Genomic DNA, 21358 nt, shown 5'->3' on the forward strand with positions numbered 1-21358 from the left:
AAAAAAAAAAGGAACTTGCCCTAGATTTAAAAAATCAAACAGGTAGTGGCTAGATATGATTTCTAAACATAGCTAAACTCCTCACAATCATGAAATTCTAATCTCCCCCCAGGCTTGAAGGAAGGGCACTGCACTTCAATCTATATATTCATATTACACAAGGGCTGCTCAATCCTATTTTACACAATCCCACATTTGTTATGAAAATACAAATTTTTGCAAGGAAACATGGTTTTATTTTGTTCAAGTACAAAGGAAAAATCAAACTATTTATTGCTAAACAGATGCTTTTCCTGTCCTTGGCCAACTCAGCACCCAATAGGCCATAAGAATTACCGGTACTAGATTGGACTCATTCCATATTCAGTGACATCTTCTTATCCTGACCTTTATTTTTAACTCCTTCTAAGTCAGCTTAGAGTTGTGATTAAAATACCCTACCCATTCTTCATTTTTTCTTTTAAAAAAAGCCTGTGGGGAACCTTGACACACAAACACTACACTGTCTGCTGGGAATTTCAAAGGAACAGAAAAATTGAGACAGAGTTAGGCGCAGATAAGGAAGGAGAAACATGGGCAGAAACAGCATTAAATCTATAATGCAGTGATAACAGAATTAGATACTATGACCTTAAAGTTTCCTCCCATTTCTAATATTCTGATGAAGAAAATGAAAACTATGGGAAGATAAAATAGAAATAACTGTGTAGACAGATGAAGGCTGGGCTCTGAATCTCCTATCTCCCCTTCCAATATCTTCAGTCTCAAACTGGTCCTCCCACACTGACCAAAATACAAACTCAATCCTGCCCCCCATTCCTTTGATCATGTTCTTCTGTCCTGCCTAGAATTCTCTCTGCTCTTTTCTCCCAGTGTTCTAATCCTACCCCACCTCTTTTCAAGGCCTGGCTCAAATTCCTACTCCAAGTGAAGACCTCATCCCATACCAACTAAGTTCTCTGAACGCAAAGTGTTAATTGTCTGCACCTGTGGTGTTTGTTCTGGTTTCAATCCTATTGACCTCACCACCTCAACTAGAATCATGAGCTTCTGAAATACAGAGACTCAAATTTTCTATTTTTATCATGTTCCTCCATAGTGCCTGCCACAGTGTTAGATAGCAAATACTGAAAAAATGCTATTGATTTCAGTTCTCTTGAACAGTTCCATAAAACTTCCAGATCTCAGTTTCCTCATATATAAAATGAGGGAATAGGGTAAGGTGATTTCTAAGGTTCCATTCACCCCTAACAGTCCAGGGGCTGATGAGGCTTAAGAATTCCCACCAAGTTTCTGTTATCTGTACCCTGCTGTTGATAAGGAGACAAGGTCTGTAGAGAAGAATTTGGTCAAACCAGAAAGATCTTCATGCACAAATTGTTGCCTTCCTCTAATTCTTCCCTGATGTTGGTGGTTATTCATTCACAGAAAGTGTAAACATAAGGTGAGGTGTGGGGCAGAGGAAGGACAGTTTTCCCTGGCCCCACTTTGTAGTCCCCTGCTGAGTTCAGTGGGCAGTTAGTGAGTGAAAGGGTTGGTAACTCCTGCCAAGGGTACATTGATGCTAGCCCGAGGACCAACCTGTTGGTTGTAAATATCTTACTCCATGATGCCCAAGGGAAAAACTGCCCAGGGCTCTATCATAAAGCCCCTGGATAAGGGGATTCTGAAAGCAGAGTCCCTTCCCAAGCCTCGCCCAGTTCTGCCAGCTTAGGGAAGGTGGTATGGCTCTTGCCTTGGCTCAAAGTTTCGCATCTAGCTCCAGGTCTTCACTAAACTCAGTTTTGTGGGCTATCAATGGAGTACTTGATGGTGTTATAGATTGACCCTGTTTGCCATAAAGGTAGACTTGGATGGCCGATGCACAGTCCAGTCTCTCCATGGACGTCATGAGGTAGTGAAGCTCCAGGAGGCTCCCATTCTGCTCCTCAAACAGCTCTAGGACAGCAGCTGCTGGACTTCGTTGGCAGGACAGGAACCTGCTCAGAGGGAAGGAGTCAGAGGATACTGAGAGAGGTGTCAAGTCTTAATCCCCATCTCTTGTTCTTCCATACTCTCAGAAAAGTGACTATTTCTCAGCTATAACTCTATGTTCATGTTATAATAGAATCCTATCTCTCACCCTACCTGTGTGACCCTGGGCAAGTCATTTTACCTCTTAAGGCCTCAGTTTCCTCTTCTAAAAATGAGGTGTTGGTACTAGAGGACCTCTGAAGTTTTTTATAGCTCTCAAATAACAAGCTAATGCCAAATGCTGGATTTGGAATCCAGAAGAACTGGTTTTGAGTCAAACCTTTGACTCTTACTAGTTGTCCTAGTGACCCTGAGATATTTTTGCTGTGGATTTCCTTTTCAAGTAAATAATAATATCTCACAGGATTGTTCAGAGGTTCAAATGAGTTAATGCATGTAAAGTGCTTTTTAAAATGAAAAGGGACGTATGCCTATGAGTCATTTTTTATTATTGTCATCTCATTCAATAAGCATTAATTAAGCACCTGACTGTCATATTCTGTGCTAGTTATGAATATTCAAGAATTATATGTGAATGTGTATAAATAGATACATAGATAGATATATAGATATGAATGTATACATATATATAGAGAGAGATGTGAATGTATATATAGAGATAGATAGATAGATGATAGATAGATAGATAGATAGATAGATAGATAGATCCTGAAGTCCCTGACTTCAAGGAACTTAGATTCAGAATTACAGGTCATCATCATTTCTGTGTGTGTAAATGTGTGTGCGTATGTGTGTATGTTAAGTTTGAGTATTCAAATGTATGTGGACAGAGAGATGTAGATGGATGGATATTGATACATTTATATATATGTAATACAAAGGTAGGGTGTGTGTGTGTGTGTGTGTGTGTGTGTGTGTGTGTGTGTGTGTGTGTGGTGTGTGTGTAAAATAGTCTCTGACTTCAAAGAACTTTGATTCATCATTACAGGTCATTGTCTATCCCATAAGCCCATGATCCTGCCATTGCATCCTTTGAACTGGTGTCATAAAATGGAAGGAATTCTGGACTGGCATTCAGAAGAACTGGTACATAAACCAGTGTCTGCCACCAAATAGTTGGGTGACTTTGGACAAGTGACATTACTTCTCTTGTCTTTATGTCCCTCAGTTTCCTCATCTGTAAAATGAAAACTATTATCTAGACTACTTTTAAATCTTCCCCTACTTATAAAATTATGTGATTATTTAAAAAAATAATAATAGCTAACATTTTATAAATATTATCTATCTGCTCCTCATAACAAACTGATATCCATTTTATAGATGAGGAAACAGAGGCACAGCAAGTTTACATGACTTGAATCAAGCAGCTAGTGTCTAGTGTCTGAGGCTAGAGTTGAATTCAGATTTCCTGAATCTAAACCTAGTAAAGCATTATCTATCCACTGACCACCTATCAGCTTCTTGTATCTACCCCTTTTCCATCCCAGTGCCACAACACTGGTCCAAATCCTTATCACCTCAGATGGTCATAGGATTAGAATTGAAAGTGATTCTAAAAATACATCTGAACCAGTTCCCTCATTTTATAGATGAAGAAACTGAGGGAGGGGGTCCAAAAGGGGGAAATGACTTTCCCAAGGTTGCAAAAATATTATCTGGACTATTACAATGGTTTCCATGCTTTGAAGTTTTCTCTACCTCAATTCCTCTAAAAATCTTGAGATAGACTACAAAAAGTCATTTTTTATGAAGACTATTTCCTTAAAAAAATACTTTCATTATGTCACTCTTCTGCTTAACAGTTTTCAATGGCTCCCTATTTGACTATGAAATCAAATCTTTTGTCTGGAGTTCAATACCTTCTATGATCCCTAATTGTAACATTATTTTTTTCCTTGTCTTGAACTCCTCAAGAATGAACATGTTCTTCCTAGGCTCATTACTATTCAATACTTTTGTTTGTACTGGTTATCTGATGTGATGTGGTGGATGGAGCAATGAACTTTGAGTCAGGTCTCTCCTACATCAGACACTTAGTAGCTTGACTGCCATATACATGTCACTTAATTTATAAAAGCCTCAGTTTTTCCATCTATAAAATAAGCTATAAACCTACCTTACAGATTGCTGTGAGAATATCTTGAGATAACATAAGACTGATGAAGAATTGTCACAAGGATGATAAAAATATTATCACCCATGTTCAAGACTTCACTCAAGCTCAAGGCCTTCCTCCTCCATGAGAAGCACTCAAATTTACAATGTTCTCTTTCCTCTTTGACTTCCCAGTATAAGTGGTCATTTGTGGTTTGACTCCTAAATTTATGTATTTTTTACAGAATTATGAAATATCAGAGCTGGAAGAGATGCTTCAGAGGCCATGGCATCTAACTCAGTTATCTCCTCAATTTGACTATAAGTTCCTGGAAGACAGGGTCTATATATTCTATTTATATTTACTATACCTGATCTTCATGCCACAAAGCCCTAGATGGGATGCCAACTTGCGCCAATCATTGCCTGTGATACTGTTTGGTTCCAATAGCATCTGCAACTGCTCAAAAAGTTCTGGAGGCAACCTGAAGGAAAAGACATTCTATGGTTGGGGGGTGGCACGGAGGTCTAGATCATGCTATTGATTCCTCCCCCATAATTAGCATCACACCTTTCCCAATCACTCCTGGGTAGCTGTAGGGATTGAGCTAAGACAGGAGCTTCAAATTGGCATCCTAGATATTTCCCATCAATCTTCTGCCTCACCTGTTGCATGGGGCAGGTCGAGAAATTGCAGGTGGCACTGCCCAGCTTTCCTCCTCTGATGCCTGGAACCTTAGGATTTCCATGTACTTTGTCTGCAAGCCCTGGGGCAGGAAAGGGATAGAAAACATAGGAAAACAGAACTGGATTTAGAAATCCTGACAAGTAATCTCCTGAAGTTAGATACTGATAGAATTTTCATGCTAATCTTCCCCTTTCCTATGCCAAAAGAGACACGTAACCTAAAACCTCTTCACCAGTTCTCTCTTCTTCCCTAGGGCATTTGATAGTTGGAATAGAGGAGGGTTCTCTGAGAGCCAGCAGGTCGACAAGTCTGTTCATTGTCAGTCAAGGTGAGGAGCAAAGACTGATTCATAGACTTCAAGATGCCAAGGAAAAAAAATCGAGTGGGAGCAATTGAATATCAGCCTGAGGGAAGGAAAGGGAACTAAAATTTCTCTCTCTCTCTCTCTCTCTCTCTCTCAACTCTTAGAAGAATCCCTACCATCTTGGCTCCCCTTTCCCTGATTATTCCTATTTCCCACTCAGATACAAATTAATCTCTTGGGTGAGGTCCTGAGTTGTTAGAATGTAGAGACTTATACAATTTTACCTGATGGACTTAGAGACCCCCCAAAATGTGAGACCCTAAACTATAGATTGTTTAGTTTGACTTATGATCCTGCTTCTACTCATCTCATATCTTTTAATGCCTACTACCAATATGTCTCCCCAATTTCTTTATACCCTTTATTCTATAGATGAGTAATCATTTCTCTTTGACTTAAAAAGTCAACCTGGAAAGAAAGTATAATTCCACTCTATGGCCTAGTAAGGGTAATTAAATGTTTTATAAAATCTCTTGTTGATTTTCAAGATTCATGGACAAGAATCATTAAAGGACTTTATATCCATTTGCTTAATTATATTAACAAAACCATATTCATTATGCTATTTCTCCAAATCCCTTAGTCCCATAAAGTTCTCATTTCCTTTTTTTCCTGATAATACTATTTCCCTGGTACTCACATTCTGGAAGGTGTGCATAGTGACAATAATCTCATTGGTCAGTGCTGAATTATCTTCATCTTCATTGGTTCCTAAGATAACAGAGGAAGCAACAGGTAAGGAAATGGATGGAAGTCAGAGTAGATGACTGAGAATGAGGACAGTAGAAGACACTACCTTCCTTATCCTCCCCACCCTCCTCTAACCTTGTTTTCCAGCTCCCAGGAAGACCCAAACTCTGAAGGATCTGGTGCTAGAGAATCTATGGATCTATTTTTCTACCTTGCAAAATTCTATTGTATTTCTCTGCTGGTACAATTGTGGCTCAGGAGCTTCAGGACCCTTTCACAGCTATTGGAAAGAAGGGAAAGGGATGGGCTCTTGGGTTACCTGCTTTTTTCTTGAAGCAAAAGGAGCGGAAGGGGCACTTTCCATGCCAAATGTGTAGGTAGGGTACCATCTGGCAACTGCTGTCATCCACATTTTCCCAGCCTGGGTTTGGGGGATGCAGAGGAGAGCAGGTCACTCTGTGGGGAAGGGTTGAGATGGGAAGGAGGGTATGTGTGCCTGTATGCATGCGCACACACACACATACACACACACACACACACACACAACCTTCAGATATTATCTATAACTCTTTCAATTCATTTATGAGAAGAGAGAAAAAATCAGTGATTCCTAGTTCTTAACACCATCCCATCCTTGATGTGGAAAAACATGGGGTGTCTCTATCTCTATCTCTCTCTCTCTCTCTCTCTCTCTCTCTCTCTCTCTCTCTCCCTACACACACACACACACACAGAGAGAGAGAGAGAGAGAGGTACATGCAAACACATATAGCATTGACATATATATATATTTATATTATATATATATATATATATATATATATATATATATATACATAATAGATCAGCTCAAAGGAAATGTGAGATGAGCAAATTCCCAGGAGTTCACATGGACTATTTGTTTCCAACCTGTGGTAGAGCATTCCAAGCTTGTATTGATCTGATCAGCCACAGTTGGAAACACTGTAATTTGTCTCAAATAATGATGTCATTTTGGTCTTCTTTGATAACAAATGACAAGAACTAACTAACCATATCCTTTTCAAGGTGGCCTTTCCAACTTCTTTTTCACCAAAGTCAGGAGATATAATGAAGGGAACAATAACAGAAATAGACAAAATTCAGTAGCAAATAAGAAGAAAAGTTTGTTGACCCTTCTTGAAGTTGCTATCCTCTAAGAGTCAAAAACAAAATCTGGAAATAAAGAACATGGAGTTTTGAATCAGAGGGATTTTCACCCTAAGATTAAATTTCCTTATACAAAACCTCTTTTTCCTGATTCCACCCATGGGGTGGGGGGGAGTCAGAAGGCAACATTTGCTCATCTCTCTCCTGTTCTCTCCAATGGGCTCATTATGAATCAATAGTCCTTCTACCACTCCACACTTAGGATCAGCTGTACCCTCAAAGGATCACAGAACTTAAAGGTTTTATAATAATATACTATGACAATCTTAGTGATAATCTAATCTAGTCCATTCTATAGAGTGAACCTGAGAAATGTAAATTGGCTTGCCCAAGGTCATAATGGTAGTAAAGAGCAGAGTCAGCATTAGAAGCCCAGGCCCTGGACTCTGAAACTGATGATGATGTTTGTTCTTTTTTCTCAGAAAAGATCATGACATCAGGGAGGTGATGCCATGACAAGCTCATGAATTAGATTTGAATGAGGGGTTGCTTTGCTATCATTAGCCTATTTTCTCCTCCAGAGTCATCTGGGTCCAGTGGTCAGATAGGGATCAGGATGACTGGAGACGGTCCTGGATTTGAGACAGTCAGAGTTGAGTGACTTGCCCAAGGTCACACAAGCTAGTAAGTATCTGAGCCTGATTTGAACTCAGGTCCTCCTGACTCCAGGATTAGTGCTCTATCTACCACACCACCTGGCTGCAGATCCTTTAGACTACACCAGGGCTACCTCTCTCACTGGTTCCTTCTCTCTTGGCAACCTAGTTTCACATTACTGCTCTCTTCTTTCTATATACTTTACCTTCAGAGATGTATTTGAGTTTCAGATATTGATCCCCTTGAGTCCCCATGAAGTCAAAAAGTTGGCAGGGTCCCCGGAGGCGCCCACCATAGGGCTCCTCATTGGTCATTGCCCACTGCAGGGCACAGGGTGTGTTGTTGAGGAAGTAGACACGCAGCTGAAGGTGTGACTGTCCTGGTACCAGGGCTGAGCAGAAAACAGCTAGCTGCAACCATTTTCGGGCATCACATGCATTGGGTGCCTCCAGCACACAGGTATAGAGACTAAAAGAGGTAAGGGAAAAAAGATGGGCACATCTTTGTTGTTTGGATACAGTGGTCACAGGAGGGAAGATGAAGAAGAGTGTTAGGGACAGATAAAGAAGTGGGCATCTGTGACAAGAGAGATTGGCAAAAGATCACAGATAAGAGACAACACATCTCAGACCTCCATATCTCCAACTGGTGAAAGAGAAAAGGAGATTGATGGAATTATTTCTGGATTTTGAGTCCAAGGACATGGGTTTGAGGCCCCACATTGGCCACTACATTGAACATATGATCTTGGAAAGAAATTCAGCCTTAGTTTCCCCTTCTGTAAAATGCTGGGGCTAGACTAAATGATCTGTAAGGTTATTTCCAGGTCTAGCATTCTGTGCTTTTGTAACAGAGTCCTACCCTGCCCTGGCTATGAAGGTTGGGAAAGAATGGGAAGGAGGAAGTGAAGCCCTGAGGAGACCAAAGAAGGAGAGAGTGTCAGGAAGGGCAGTGTTGTTAAGGAATGATTCACAAAAAACTAGAAATAAGTTCATCCATATAGGACTGGGAGCATATGTGTGCTCAGCTAGTTCCTCCAGTGAGGTGAAGAATAACACCATTAGATCATTGGGTTAGAAAGTGAGGAAAGAGGAAGAGAAGTTAGAAACAGAGAGAGAATAAGGCAGGTGAAATGGGTAAGAAGGGAGACCATTTTGGTCAGAAGGACTGAAAGATTAGATACAGGGGAAAGAGAGTTCCAAGAAAATAGGTTAGATAAGCATGAGGGATGGGGGATGGGGATTCACACAGGGAATGATTGTGAACATAAATAGGCAAGAGCTGAATACATTAATCTACTTGATAATTATAGTCAACTAAAAAATCAGCATTGCTTTAAAGAGTCAACACAGAATTATGAGTTATTTTGTATAACTGCAATAGTTCATTATGTTAACACAACAAATAAGTCACCAGAGAATTAGTGTGATATAGCAAGCAGCATTGATTTTGGAGTCACTTCCAACTCTGAGTTCTAATCCCAATACTGGTACCTAACTCTGTAACTACAAACAACTTGCTCAAGCTCTCTGAGTTTTAGTTTACCCTTCTATAAAATGGGGCTAATACTATAGCATTCACCTCACAAGACTATTTGAGAATCAATGTGATAATGGTGTTTTAAATGGTTTTGCAAAACATTAGATCACAATATAAATGCCAATTGTGGTTGTTAATAATAACCACAAGCATATGTACATACTCTATTATATAAATGATGTACCTATATTATAAAGATATACAAACTCATTCTCCAAGAGGATCAAATTATCTGTCTTGGGGTCAAGGTATCCATGTTTGACTGTGGCTGACCAGGTCAATATAAGCGAAGTCACAAATAATCCAAATGAAAATCTGAAATGGAGATATCTCTAAATTTGCATATCTCATGTTTCTTTTGAACTACTGCAATTCTGCTTTGCTCATAGAGCATAACACTTTCTTTAATTCAGGCAAACCATGCTGAGTGGTCCTATGCCAGTGTCTCCCATGTCTCAGAATGGATTCCAAAGTTCTTCAGAGAGACCTTAAGAGTGTCCTATATTGCTTCTTCTGACTTCCACATGAGTACTTGCCTTGTGTAAGTTCTCCATAAAATAGTGTTTTAGGCATACATTTGGCATTCAAACAGCATAGTCTACCCATCATAGTTGCATTCTCTGCATTAGAGTTTGAATTCAGGGTAGTTCAATTTGAGAAAGGACCTTAGGGTCTAGTACTATATCCTGCCAGGTGAATTTTTCCAAAACAATTCTAATGGAAATGATTCATTTTTCTGGCAAGGTGCTGTCCAAGTTTCATGGAAATACAACAATAAGGTAGGTACTATAGCTCTGTAGACCTTCTGTTTGGTAGGCAGCCTAATACTTCTCCCATACTTTCTTTCAGAACCATTTCTGAAACCACACTGCTTCTCAGTTACAACAAATCATCTTCAAAGTGAAGGATTAGCCTATTAAGGAAGACTCTGCAAGAATCTTAACAGCAATGACTAAGAGAGAGATTCCCACTATGATTGTCACAGGGACAACCTATTTCACTTTTTTTGATAGAATGGAACAATGGAAACATCCTTGGAACTCCTGGGGAATAATCTCCTCTTGCTATATAGCACAGAAAATTTCAGTCAGTTTTTTTGTGTGAGCAGAGGACCTCCTGTCTTGTAAATCTCAGCTGGAATAGAATCGGCACCAGGCAGTTTGCCATACAAGAACAGCTGAATGGCATTCGGAATTTCTTCTTCAATTGGAAATTTGGCTAGAAGGATTGACTTCAACTTGAGATATACTGTCAATGACATCAGCATTGATTGATGACAGTCTATTGAGAACACTATGTAAGTATACAGTCTACTTCTACAAATCATGTTGCTATCACTAATCAATATAACTCCATCAGCACCATAGGTCTTTGGTCCATAAATAAATTTCAGGGCATAATAAAGAACTCTAGATTGTTATTATCAGCATAAAACTTAATTTCATCTGTCTTCTTACTGAGTCAAGAATTTTGCATCTCTCTAAGCTTCTTTAGCATTTCACTTTTGATGAAGTTAAATGTTACCTTCTTAGAGATGGATGAACTATTTTATTAAACCCTATGGAGTTCTTTTTCTTTTTTTTTTCATTTTAGAGGCTTCTGAATTGTCCCATCATTTTCATCACATATTCTGGCCCAGGTGAATAAATACAGTTTTGTACAGCAAATCTCTGAAAGCTACCCACTCTTTTTATGCTCCACTGTTGTCCAACTGTGTGCTGTCTCAATTTTCCCTCCAAGTTAGCAACAAACTGTTCATACTCAAGGAGGGCTCTAATCTATTGACATTAAGTCTTCTGGTAGTCATCTTGCCTTGGGTCAGCAGTCTTTATTGAATGTGAAGGTTTAACTTAGAAAGGATAAGTCTATGATCAGTCCAGAATTCTGCACCACACATCATCTTCACCACTCTCACAATAACAAATGTCAATGTTGTCTGTGAGGGTACATCCACAAAGTTTTATTGTGTTTGAGTAGATGTGTTAGTGTCATTTCAGGGCATAATAAAGGACTCTAGATTGTTATTATCAGCATAAAATTTAATTTCATCTGTCTTCTTACTGAGTCAAGAATGTTGCATCTCTCTAAGCTTCTCTTGCATTTCACGTTTGATGAAGTTAAATGTTGTCTTCTTACAACATAAGAATATTATGAGATGCTCAAGTCTTCAGTAGTAAGTGACCTTTGCCGTTGCTTTTTCTGACATCACTCTTCCCAAGACCTCCTGCCATGTCTTAATAGTCTGAATCTACCAGATTGGCATTCAAATCACCCAGAATTATAAACCTGTCTTCTTTTGGCACATAGCTGTGTCTCTTTGTCTTCATAAAAATTATTTTTTACATTCTCAGGGTTCATCATGATCAGAGCATAATAATGGTGTCATGAGCACCATTGCAATGGGCAATCACATTGTGGTAAGTCTGTTATTCAGTCTTTTGGGGAGGCATATAACATAGTTGAATAGATTAGTTTTGATTGCAAATCCTACAACAACTTCACAACATTCTCAATTATTCTGACCAGTCTAGAAAAACATGTATTTAGCTCCAACTGGCCTTCTTCAATCAACTTTGTTTCACTCCAGGATGCTAATTGGATGGGATATCTGCTGAGTTCTCTTGCAACAAAAAACTGTTCATCTTCTTTCAGATGGATTTTGTTTTGTCTACAGCATGTGCATATTCCATGTACTGATGGTGAGTGGAAATATCTTCAGAAAAGTTTTCAGACCTTTTTGTGTGTGTTGGAACTACAGGGTAAGATTCCTGCCTACTACAGCAAGCAGGTCAGAATTGGATAAAGTAGACAATTTTGGGGGCACCTTTTCTAGTCCTTTCCTTATGCCAGGAATGTATTTTAAAATGTAAAAAAGACTTCTCAGACATCCAGGGAACAACTAAATCTCACTGCTACTTTAGTCCAGTAAGAAGACGACTGTTTGGTCTGGGGCATCCATCTGTGCACAGTTCCCAGTTAGCCATACCTGTTTCTTCATCATTGGTCTGTCACCACAGTACTTTGAGGTAGATCAAAATAGAAAAATGGTATAGTTATATCTCTTGATTTGTACATAAATTGGATTTAAGTGAGACAGAGAATTATCCATCTTACTCTCTCTTTCATAGTCATGGAAATTCAGTCGTAAAACAAAGGTCAAGACAACTGGCAATGACTGAGATGCTGTGGATGACCTTGGGTGTCTTTGATTGTCTAACCAAGCTCTAGAGGCCTGATTCTACCACTTTCATGGCAATGGGAACAAACTGTTCTCATGTGCTCATGGGAGAAGTCATCACATGTTTAGGGTAGACACTTCCCCCCAACTCATTACCAGTTTAAGGTCTGTCATTATCTTCAACCTGGCTTAGCCCATCTCCCAAGAGTTTATTGGGATGTGACCTATGCCCATGCTACATCTTTTTAAAGCCACAGGTGAGACTTCAGTGAATCAAGTATACACCAGAGGTAGAAAGCAGCCCTGAAAAGGACTTGAAAAGGTATCAGTCTTTTCTGAAAAGACTGTACCCCATTATATATTATCTATCATATAATATATGTGCATATTTATAAATAAAGGTGCTATATGAGAATTTATGTATATGCACACAGATTCTTATATATGTGCATATTACATGTGATTCAGCTATACTACATATGAAACAGATAGAGAACTATTTCTGTTATATGGCATCTATATATCATATATATACTATGTGTATATGGAAAGAGAGAAAGGTTATATGAGAATATCTTCTTAATATGTATATGAAAGTTTTCTGAAAAATATAACTCATTTACTAAGGTGTCAGAAAATAGTGAAACTGGAAAATTAACAAACAGTAGCTATTAACCCATCCAAAAAAGAACATACTATCACCACTATTTCCTACGTCCTTAAAACATACACACAGAGAAAATCAACCACTTCTCTCTGAGGTTACTGTTAAGAATGAGAAACTGTTTTTAATGTACAATATGCAGAATAATGCTCATGAATGAATGTCTTTGTGAGTCTGGGTGCGCCGACAGGTACATGTTAGAATTGATTAAGCTTCTCACTCCCCCACATGTACTCTTTGATCTAATGTCACTGACTTCCTGGCTCTCCACAGACAGGACACTATCTCATCTCCAGGCACTCTCCCTGGCTGTCCCTCAAGCCTGTATTGCTCCTCATTCTCAGTTCCAACTATTGTCTTTTCTGGCTTTCTTTGAGTATCAGCTAGATCCCAATTCCTACAGAAAGACTTTCCCATCCCCTCTTAATTCTAGTACCTTCCTTCTCTTAATGATTTCCTAATTATCTTATAGGTAGTTTGTTGGTGAATACCTGTTTGCTTATTGTCTCCTCCATTAGACTATAAGATCCTTGAGGGCAAGGACAATCTTTTCTCTTTTTTTGGATCCCCATGCTTAGCATAGTGCCTCACACAAAGAAGACATTTAACAAATGTTTATTGACTGGTTGATCCCTATTGGTGAAAAAAAATCTTTCTAAGTTCAAGTTCTGAATCCATCAGTAGTTTGTCCTAACCTCTCCTTTCTACAGATTGATATACACAGTATCTCAAAAGTCTTTCTGCAGTGTTAAACTTTAACTATAAACAACACTAAGATTTTGGGCAAACTCTGCATTGTATAGCACCATCCCAATTGTTAGGGGCAAAGCTGATTTCACAGGGAAGGAAGTAGAAGGAATAGACAGAGCAGAGGACAACGCTACCTGAAGTGGGAGAGAGGGATTCGGCACTCATCTCTTGACATGTGAGCTCCAGGTTGGCTCAGGGGCTTCCAGATCTTGGCATCAAGCATGGTTGTGTTGCTGGAATAGATACAGGCAAGGCTGGGGTTCTGGGAACAGTGTTTGAAAGTAAGAGTGCAGGGCTTCAGGAAGGAGGCTCCATGGGGGTTGCAGGCCACTACAGGGCTCACCAAGGCCTGGGTCCTCAATAGCGAAGGGCCATCAGAGAGATCCCACACCAGGGCTAGGGACACCTGCTCCCGGCGTCCCAGGACTATTGCACCTAGGAAAAAGGAAAACAAAGTAGAAGAGTCAGGGAAGAACAGAAGCAGAGGGCAAAGCTAAAGCCAGGTGGGTTCAAGGTGGGGCTCAATTACACCAGAAGGAAAGCTCTGAGGGGTCAGTCGGTACTCTGTTTGATGGAGGGAGAAGAAGGGGGTATAGAAAATTGAAGGAAGAAGCAGAAACAGGGGCTGAAGTCTAATAAAGATGTGAGGGAAAGAAGATGGAACAAAAGTACTAAAAAGGAAAGCCAATGTTAATAAGTCAGGCTGCAACAGTGGGGAAACTGGGTGCACATAAGCCTGGGCTCATGTGTATGCATGTATGTGCTGGAGGAGAGGAGATGATAATAATAAAAATAATAATAATAATGTTATGATAATAAAATAATAACTAGCACTTATATAGAACTTTAAAGTTTGCAATACTCTTTACAAATATTTATCTCATTTTACCCTCATAACAATCCTGGGAAGCAAGTGTAATATTATTTTCATTTTAGAGATGAGAAATAAGGAAAACAGAGGTTAAATGGCTTGCCAAGGTCACACTGCTAGCAAGCAGTTAAGTGATTTACCCAAGGTTACATTCACTCCCATTGATTCAATTACCACTTCTACACTGATGATTCTTAAATCTACTTATTCTCTCTCTCTCTCTCTCTCTCTCTCTCTCTCTCTCTCTCTCTCTCTCTCTCTCTCTCTCTCTCGTCTCACATCTCCAACTATCTACACAGAACTTGTCAAACTAGATTGTCCCATCAATACCTTATACTTAAAATATTCAAAACTGAACTTAGTAGCTCTCCCCTTAAACCCTTCCCTCCTCCAAATTCCCATATCAAAGGTAGTCCTCTCTATTCAATCAACTAAGTTCACTATGTAGGTGTCCCCTCAACTCTTCATTGTCTCTTATCCACCTTCTCCAATCTGTTACTAAGGATTGTTGCTAAATTCCTTTCTCTCTTCTTACACTGCTACAACTTTACTGGAGGCCTTCATCGCCTCACATTTTTTTTAATATTTTGTTTTACAATTTTTCCCCCATTCTTGCTTCCCTCCCCCCACCCCCCACAGAAGGTATTCTGTTAATCTTTACATTGGTTCCATGTTATACATTGATCTCAGCTGAATGCATCACTTCACATGTTGACTATTGCAAGACTATTGTAAGTCTTCCTGCCACAATTCTCTCCCCACTGCAGTTTGTCCTCCACTCATCTGTCAAAGTGATCTTCCTAAAAAGCGAGTCTGATCAGGTCTTCCTCCTGCACAATAAACTCCAGTGGCTCCCTATCATTTCCAGAATCAAATATAATATACCCTGTTTGGCACTCCATACCCTTCATAATCTACCCCTCCATATCATTCAAATCCTCTTATACTTGACACTTCCACCCCCATATTCTTTGATTCAATGACACTGATCTTCCTGCTGTTCCTCCAATAAGTCACTCCTTAGACTTGTATTTTCACTGGCTATCCCCAGTGCTTTGGGATTCTCTCTCTTCTCATCTCTGCTTCCTTCAAATCCCAGTGAAAAAATGTAACTTCTACAGGAAGCCTTTCTCAACCCCTCTTAATTCTAGTACTTTCCCTTTACTGATTATCTCCAATTTATCCTGTGATTAGCTCATCTGTACACCATTCTTTTTTTTAGTTTTTTGAAAGGCAATGGGATTAAGTGACTTGCCTAAGGTCACACAGCTAGGTAATTAGTATCTAAGGTCACATTTGAACTCAAGGTCTCTTGACTCCAGGGCCAATGCTCTATTCACTGCTCCACCTAGATTCCTCTGTACACCATTCTTTATATGTTGTTTCCTCCATTAAACTTTGAGAACAGGGACTAACTTCGGCCTTTCTTCATATTCCCATTGCTTAGGATACAATGTAGTATTAGCAGGCAGTTAATAAATATTTGTTGACCTATTGACTCCCTGACTCCAAGTACTATTCTCCCTCTACTTTGCCATTCAGTTGCCTATGGTTTGGAAGAACATTCAGAAAACTTAAGTTTAAGCCAAGGTTCTGTCACTTTCCTCCTCACTAGGTATAGGACTTAGAACAAGTCATTTGACCCTTTTAAAAATCTTGGTTTCCTTCTATGTATAATGAAAGTATTAAAATGGAGAATTGATGATAATTATAATTTTTACAAAATACTTCAAAGTTTGTAGAGCACTGTTCAGATATGATCTCATTGGAATCTCACAGTGACTCGGGAGATTTTACTTTCATTTTACAGATGGGGAACGTAAGACAGAGGTTATATGACTTGCAGGAGGCAGGAAACTCAACTTGGAAGAGATCTTAGAGGTTATCTGAAGAAACAGTGTTGTCTAGTAGAAAGATTGAATTCAGGAAGATTTGGGTTCAAATTCTATCTCAGGGAGTTAGCTCTGGGGCCTCTGGCAAGTCTTTTAACCTCTATTTTCCTCAGATTTCCCATCTCTAAAATGAGAAAGTAAAATCTCATTAAGGGTTATTGTGAGGCTCCAATGAGATCATGTCTGGACAGTGCTCCCCAAACTTCCCAAAAAGCACGATATAAGTGCCAATTAACATTATTATTATTGTTGTTGTTGTTGTTGTCATCCTCATTTTCAGGTCTCGATTCCAACCTTATCATTGTACAGAGGATAAAACCAAGGTTTAAAAAAATGGCCAAACTACTTGCTCAAAGTCAAACAACTGGTGAGAAGTAAAGGGACAACATAACCAGTGGTAGTAGTTAATGTCAGAAAATGCATAGAAAAGAATGGGATAGGAAGGATGGCAAGGATGCCCAAAGATTCTCAGTCAACTCACTCCATCCCCAAGGAAGAGAGGAGGCAAGGTGAAAGTCAAGAAGAGAAACCAGGAGAGAACAGAGAAAGGAGGAGGGGAAAAGAATGGGGCAGAGTCAATTATGGTATGATTCTGTTACCTGGTGGGATGAACAGAGAGATGCCCATGTCCTTGAGCAACAGACAGCCGCCCTGGTGATCCATCTCACGCCATGCAAACACCAAGAGTTTGTTCATCAGTTTTCGAACTACAGTTTGACCCTCAGTGGGTGAATGCAGCTCCTGATAGAAGTTGGCCATCTCTGTCAGGGTGGGTGGTGGACACTGCCTTGGGGCCTCATCCTGTGGCAGGAAAAGGGACTCAGGGACTGACACCTCCAAGTCCTCCAAGGTCTCTGATGTCCTGTGGTTACTGCTATTAAGGCAACTCCAATGAAGGCATTGTACCAGCAGGAGCACAGTGGTCACAGATATACCTACCAACAGCAGGAGGTGGAGAGGCAAGCTTTGCTGGACAAAACTCCCAAGCAAACACATTGGCACAGTCAGTCAGTGACTGTTGGCTCTCCTGTACTTCTATGGTGGCAAGGTGCAGGGTCAACGACCTATTGGAGGAAAGAAAAAGAGTCAGTCCTAGACTTGTAAGTAGTAGCATTTCCCTCAGGGTCTGGGCTTCATGCCAACAGAGTAGGGATCAATCCACAGTATAAAAGATTTGGACCTACAAGGGTCTTATAGGTGAGCTACACCAACACCCCCTTATTGCAGATAAGGAAAATTAAGCCCAAATTAAAGTGATTTGCCCAGGGTCACTCAGGTAATATATACATAATTACTTGAATTTACTTAAAAATATTGCTTTTATTAGGTCCCAAAACAATGTTTTGCAAGAACTAGTTATTCTATGGGGGGGGGGGGGGACTGAATAAAATATAATATGTGATTGTGATGGAATACTGTTGTGCTGTTAAATAATGGTAAAAGGGATAGTGACGGGGAAGACTAGTTTGAAGAGGCACAAAAGAAAGAGAGAGCAAGGCTGGGGAAACAGCAAAAGCAATATTGTAAAGACAACAATTTGGAAAGACTTAATGACTTGAACCAATAAAATGACCGACCATGACAGCAAAAGCCCTTGATATAACATGCTCCCCACCTTTTAACAAAGAGGTGCCTGACTCAGAATACAAGGTGAGATAAATTTTTAGAAATTGTGAATGCAAGAATTTGTTTTGTTGGACTATACTTGCTATAAGAATTCTGTTTCTTTCCAGATGGAGAAGAGTGTAGAAGAAAAAACAGAAATGGGATTTTGTTCATTTTTTTAAATTAATTTAATTTTTAAGAATTGAAAAATAACTAGGAAATCAAAATATTTGTTGAATGATGATCACTTCCCTCCTCAATAGGTCACCAGTTAAGTCTAAACTTGTGTATATGGCTCTCCATCCTAGCAAACCAGTCTTATCTCCTACTTTACCCCAATAAGCACATTCTACTATGTCCAGAACAGGCCCCTCACTCGCTCTCCAAACACAAACACGCTCACTATTGTCAATGCTGTTTCTCTCTGCTTTAGCTGGTGCTGAGAAGCTGGTGGCACAAAGTGGATACAGGACTGGGTCTGGAATCACGAAGACCTGATATCAAATATGACCTCAGATGATTACTTGCTGAGTGACCTAGGGCAAGTCAATTCACCTCTGTCTGTAATTTTCTCAGCTGTAAAATGAAAATAATAACAGTACTTTCCTCCCAGGGTTTTTGTGCATCTCAAATGAGATATTTGTATAGGGCATAGACTAGTGTGTGGCACAAAGTAGGCACTTTAAAAATAATTGATTCTTTCCTGTATTCCACTCTGTCAGACTTTCTACACCTCTAATCCCTTTTTACCCTAACCTCTCTGACCCCCAATTTTTAGGCATTGACATTTTTGGATTTGTTTTTGCAAGGCATGGGTGTTAAGTGACTTACCCAAGGTCACACAGCTAGGTAATTGTTAAGTTTCTGAGACCAAATTTGAATTCAGGTCCTCCTAAATCCCAATTTTTAAAAGCTCAGCTCAAACAAATCCCAATTACATAAAACTTTCTAGGATTACCTAGCCTCCCATGATCTTTTCCTTCTAGGAATTCACATTATGTACCATTAAGTATTTTGTTCTATATATGACAATATTTGTTCATCTTGTCTCTCCAACTAGATTGCTAGCTTTTTGTGCCTCTTAATTTTTTTTCTATCTCATAGTATGTGGCATATACTAGACATTTGATAGTCACTAGGCTAATTAAGGAAAATTAAGCCCAAATTAAAGTGACAAAAGTATACAGAAAAATTCAGAGATGCTGTCTCTCTCCTTGTATAAAAGGCACAAGGTCCTGGGAGATGTCTTCCCCTCTTTGTTTTCAGGATTGGCATAGCCATGGGCACAAAAGCCAAAGAATTCAGAATCAGGAATCTGGTAGAGACTAGACAGGAAGCATTCCCACAGCTCTTATCCGTCCTCTCTATTTCCCTTTATCAACCTAGAGTTCTAGACTCTGTCTTCCCCCAAAACCACACCTTTTCACCCTATCTCTGCAATAGGCCCTATCTCTGGCTCTACCCAGAACCATGTTCCTAGGTCTTCAACCACAACAACCCAACTTCCTCAACAGTCCTAAACCCTTCTCAAGGACTTCTCTTCATTTTTCTCTAGGGAGACTTTAATACATTCCTAATAGTATCTATTCACCTCTCCCTCTCCACACCACACCCCCATACACACACACATAATCAGTGATTCAGACAGAAATAAAGAGTGAGGGAAACAAAAGGGAGAGGAGAATGTTTTTTACTTTTGCTTAGAAATCTAGATAGCTGAGAAAGGAACAGACTGGCCGAAGTTCAGACTTTCTCTGCATCTTAGATACAGAGAAGGCTGAAGGAAACAGGTAGAAATAGAGAGAGAAAAGACAGGGCAGGGCAGGATTTGGGAGAGAAGAAAACTTTAGGGGAACTTAAAAAAAATACTAGGCAATCCAGAAGGAACCCCTGAGAGCACTGAAAGATCTGGAACCTGGTGGGGGGGGGGGGAGAAGAGTCAGCTAAGAGAGCTGGGCTAAAGAGAGATTAATTGCTTACTGGACTTGATGAACCCCACTAAGACAAACAAGGGGGATTGTAACTCTTAAGCTTCTCCCCTTAGAAATAGTTGCCTACACTTCTGTCTTTTGCCAAATGTTACATCGTTACATTGATTAATGTGATATGTGTAATGAATTTAATAATAATAATTTAGTTTCTAGAGATCTTTTTTCACCGGCAGGTTCTAGGTCCAGGAAACAGCAGAAACAAAGTGTAATTTGTTTTACTCATCACAAGTCCTGCATTCTTTTGCCTGTGTTAAAGTGAAGTGGATCAGCTCCATTCTGCTCTTTACTGTACAATCCAAAACTCTACAATCAACCCAAATGGTATTCAGAGGCAAGGGAAAGAGAATATAAGTCTGAACTGGAATCAGTGAAGGAAAGATTAAATCATTTGTAAACCTTCTTAACAACACCAGAACTACTCAACCACCTAACCCAACCTTACCAAAAGATTCCATTATCATTCCAGTTTCTATGTTCCCTTTCAAAGGAAAAAACCAAGCTTTTTCCAGGAAAAAATCCCAAGGATACTGACTCAATCAAAACTTCTGATTTCAAACCCTGAGAGTATAGAGTACTCCAGGGTATTGACAATGAATATCCTAAGCACTGGGAAGTTCCCAAAGCAGTTCCCACTCACCCTGTATTCATACAGACTTGGATTTCCAGATCTGTATCAATTTGAGACTGCTCTGAGGGAAGGGGGAACTTAAGAACTGGTGTCAGAGAGTTGGATGGAGAAAAACCAGAAGAGAACTAAAGACTGATTGGGACATAAAGGACCAAAGTAAAGAACATTACCAACTGGTCCAAATTATGGGTGAAAAACTCCTTGAGGCCATATCCCTTATGTTCTCTAGATCTATTGATTTGACAAAGGTCTGTGATAGTAAACAAAACCCTGAGGAATCGATCAGTTTTATGACCAACTCACCCGTGCTTTTGATGCCAATTCTAGAGGCAAATTCTAGGCAAATTCTAACTTCCCATGATCTTTTCCTTCTAGGAATTCATATTATGTTCCATTAAGTACTAAACCAGATAGATTTCCCACTTTGTTAGTAATCTTCTAACCCATCTCTAAACAAATTAAGTTGACTGTTTCTGATTAGCAACATTCAGACATTGGGGGGTTCTTCCTTGAGACTGCAGCTCAGCTGGCAGCCACTCCATCAGAAAAGGATGAAATTAGTGAAAGGGAACTTAAAGAAGCAAAAGAGAAATTTTTCCTGAAAGCCCTCTATAGGAGCAGTTAGATGACACAATGAATAAA

General features: G+C 39.6%; 1 protein-coding gene across 2 annotated transcripts in view; it reads right to left on the reverse strand.

Annotated features, from left to right (window-relative positions):
- Nucleotides 1–228: 228 nt before the first annotated feature.
- The window catches only part of UNC5CL (unc-5 family C-terminal like), a 33726-nt gene continuing 12596 nt past the window's right edge, over nucleotides 229–21358 (reverse strand). Inside the window, exons 2-10 of one of the 2 annotated variants that reach the window (XM_074190156.1) lie at nucleotides 17432–17556; nucleotides 17092–17293; nucleotides 13864–14164; nucleotides 7804–8066; nucleotides 6133–6234; nucleotides 5764–5834; nucleotides 4738–4838; nucleotides 4443–4556; nucleotides 229–1979 (exon numbers count right to left, since the gene is read on the reverse strand). In XM_074190156.1, the coding sequence (XP_074046257.1) occupies nucleotides 1742–1979; nucleotides 4443–4556; nucleotides 4738–4838; nucleotides 5764–5834; nucleotides 6133–6234; nucleotides 7804–8066; nucleotides 13864–14164; nucleotides 17092–17293; nucleotides 17432–17488 (1449 nt within the window). In that variant the 5' untranslated portion in view covers nucleotides 17489–17556 and the 3' untranslated portion in view covers nucleotides 229–1741. Of the gene's footprint in view, nucleotides 1980–4442; nucleotides 4557–4737; nucleotides 4839–5763; nucleotides 5835–6132; nucleotides 6235–7803; nucleotides 8067–13863; nucleotides 14165–17091; nucleotides 17557–21358 lie in introns of both variants that reach the window. The other variant, XM_074190155.1, reaches the window with a different exon arrangement.

The sequence above is a fragment of the Macrotis lagotis genome, chromosome 5 (assembly GCF_037893015.1).
Source record: "Macrotis lagotis isolate mMagLag1 chromosome 5, bilby.v1.9.chrom.fasta, whole genome shotgun sequence".
Lineage (NCBI taxonomy): Eukaryota > Metazoa > Chordata > Mammalia > Peramelemorphia > Peramelidae > Macrotis > Macrotis lagotis.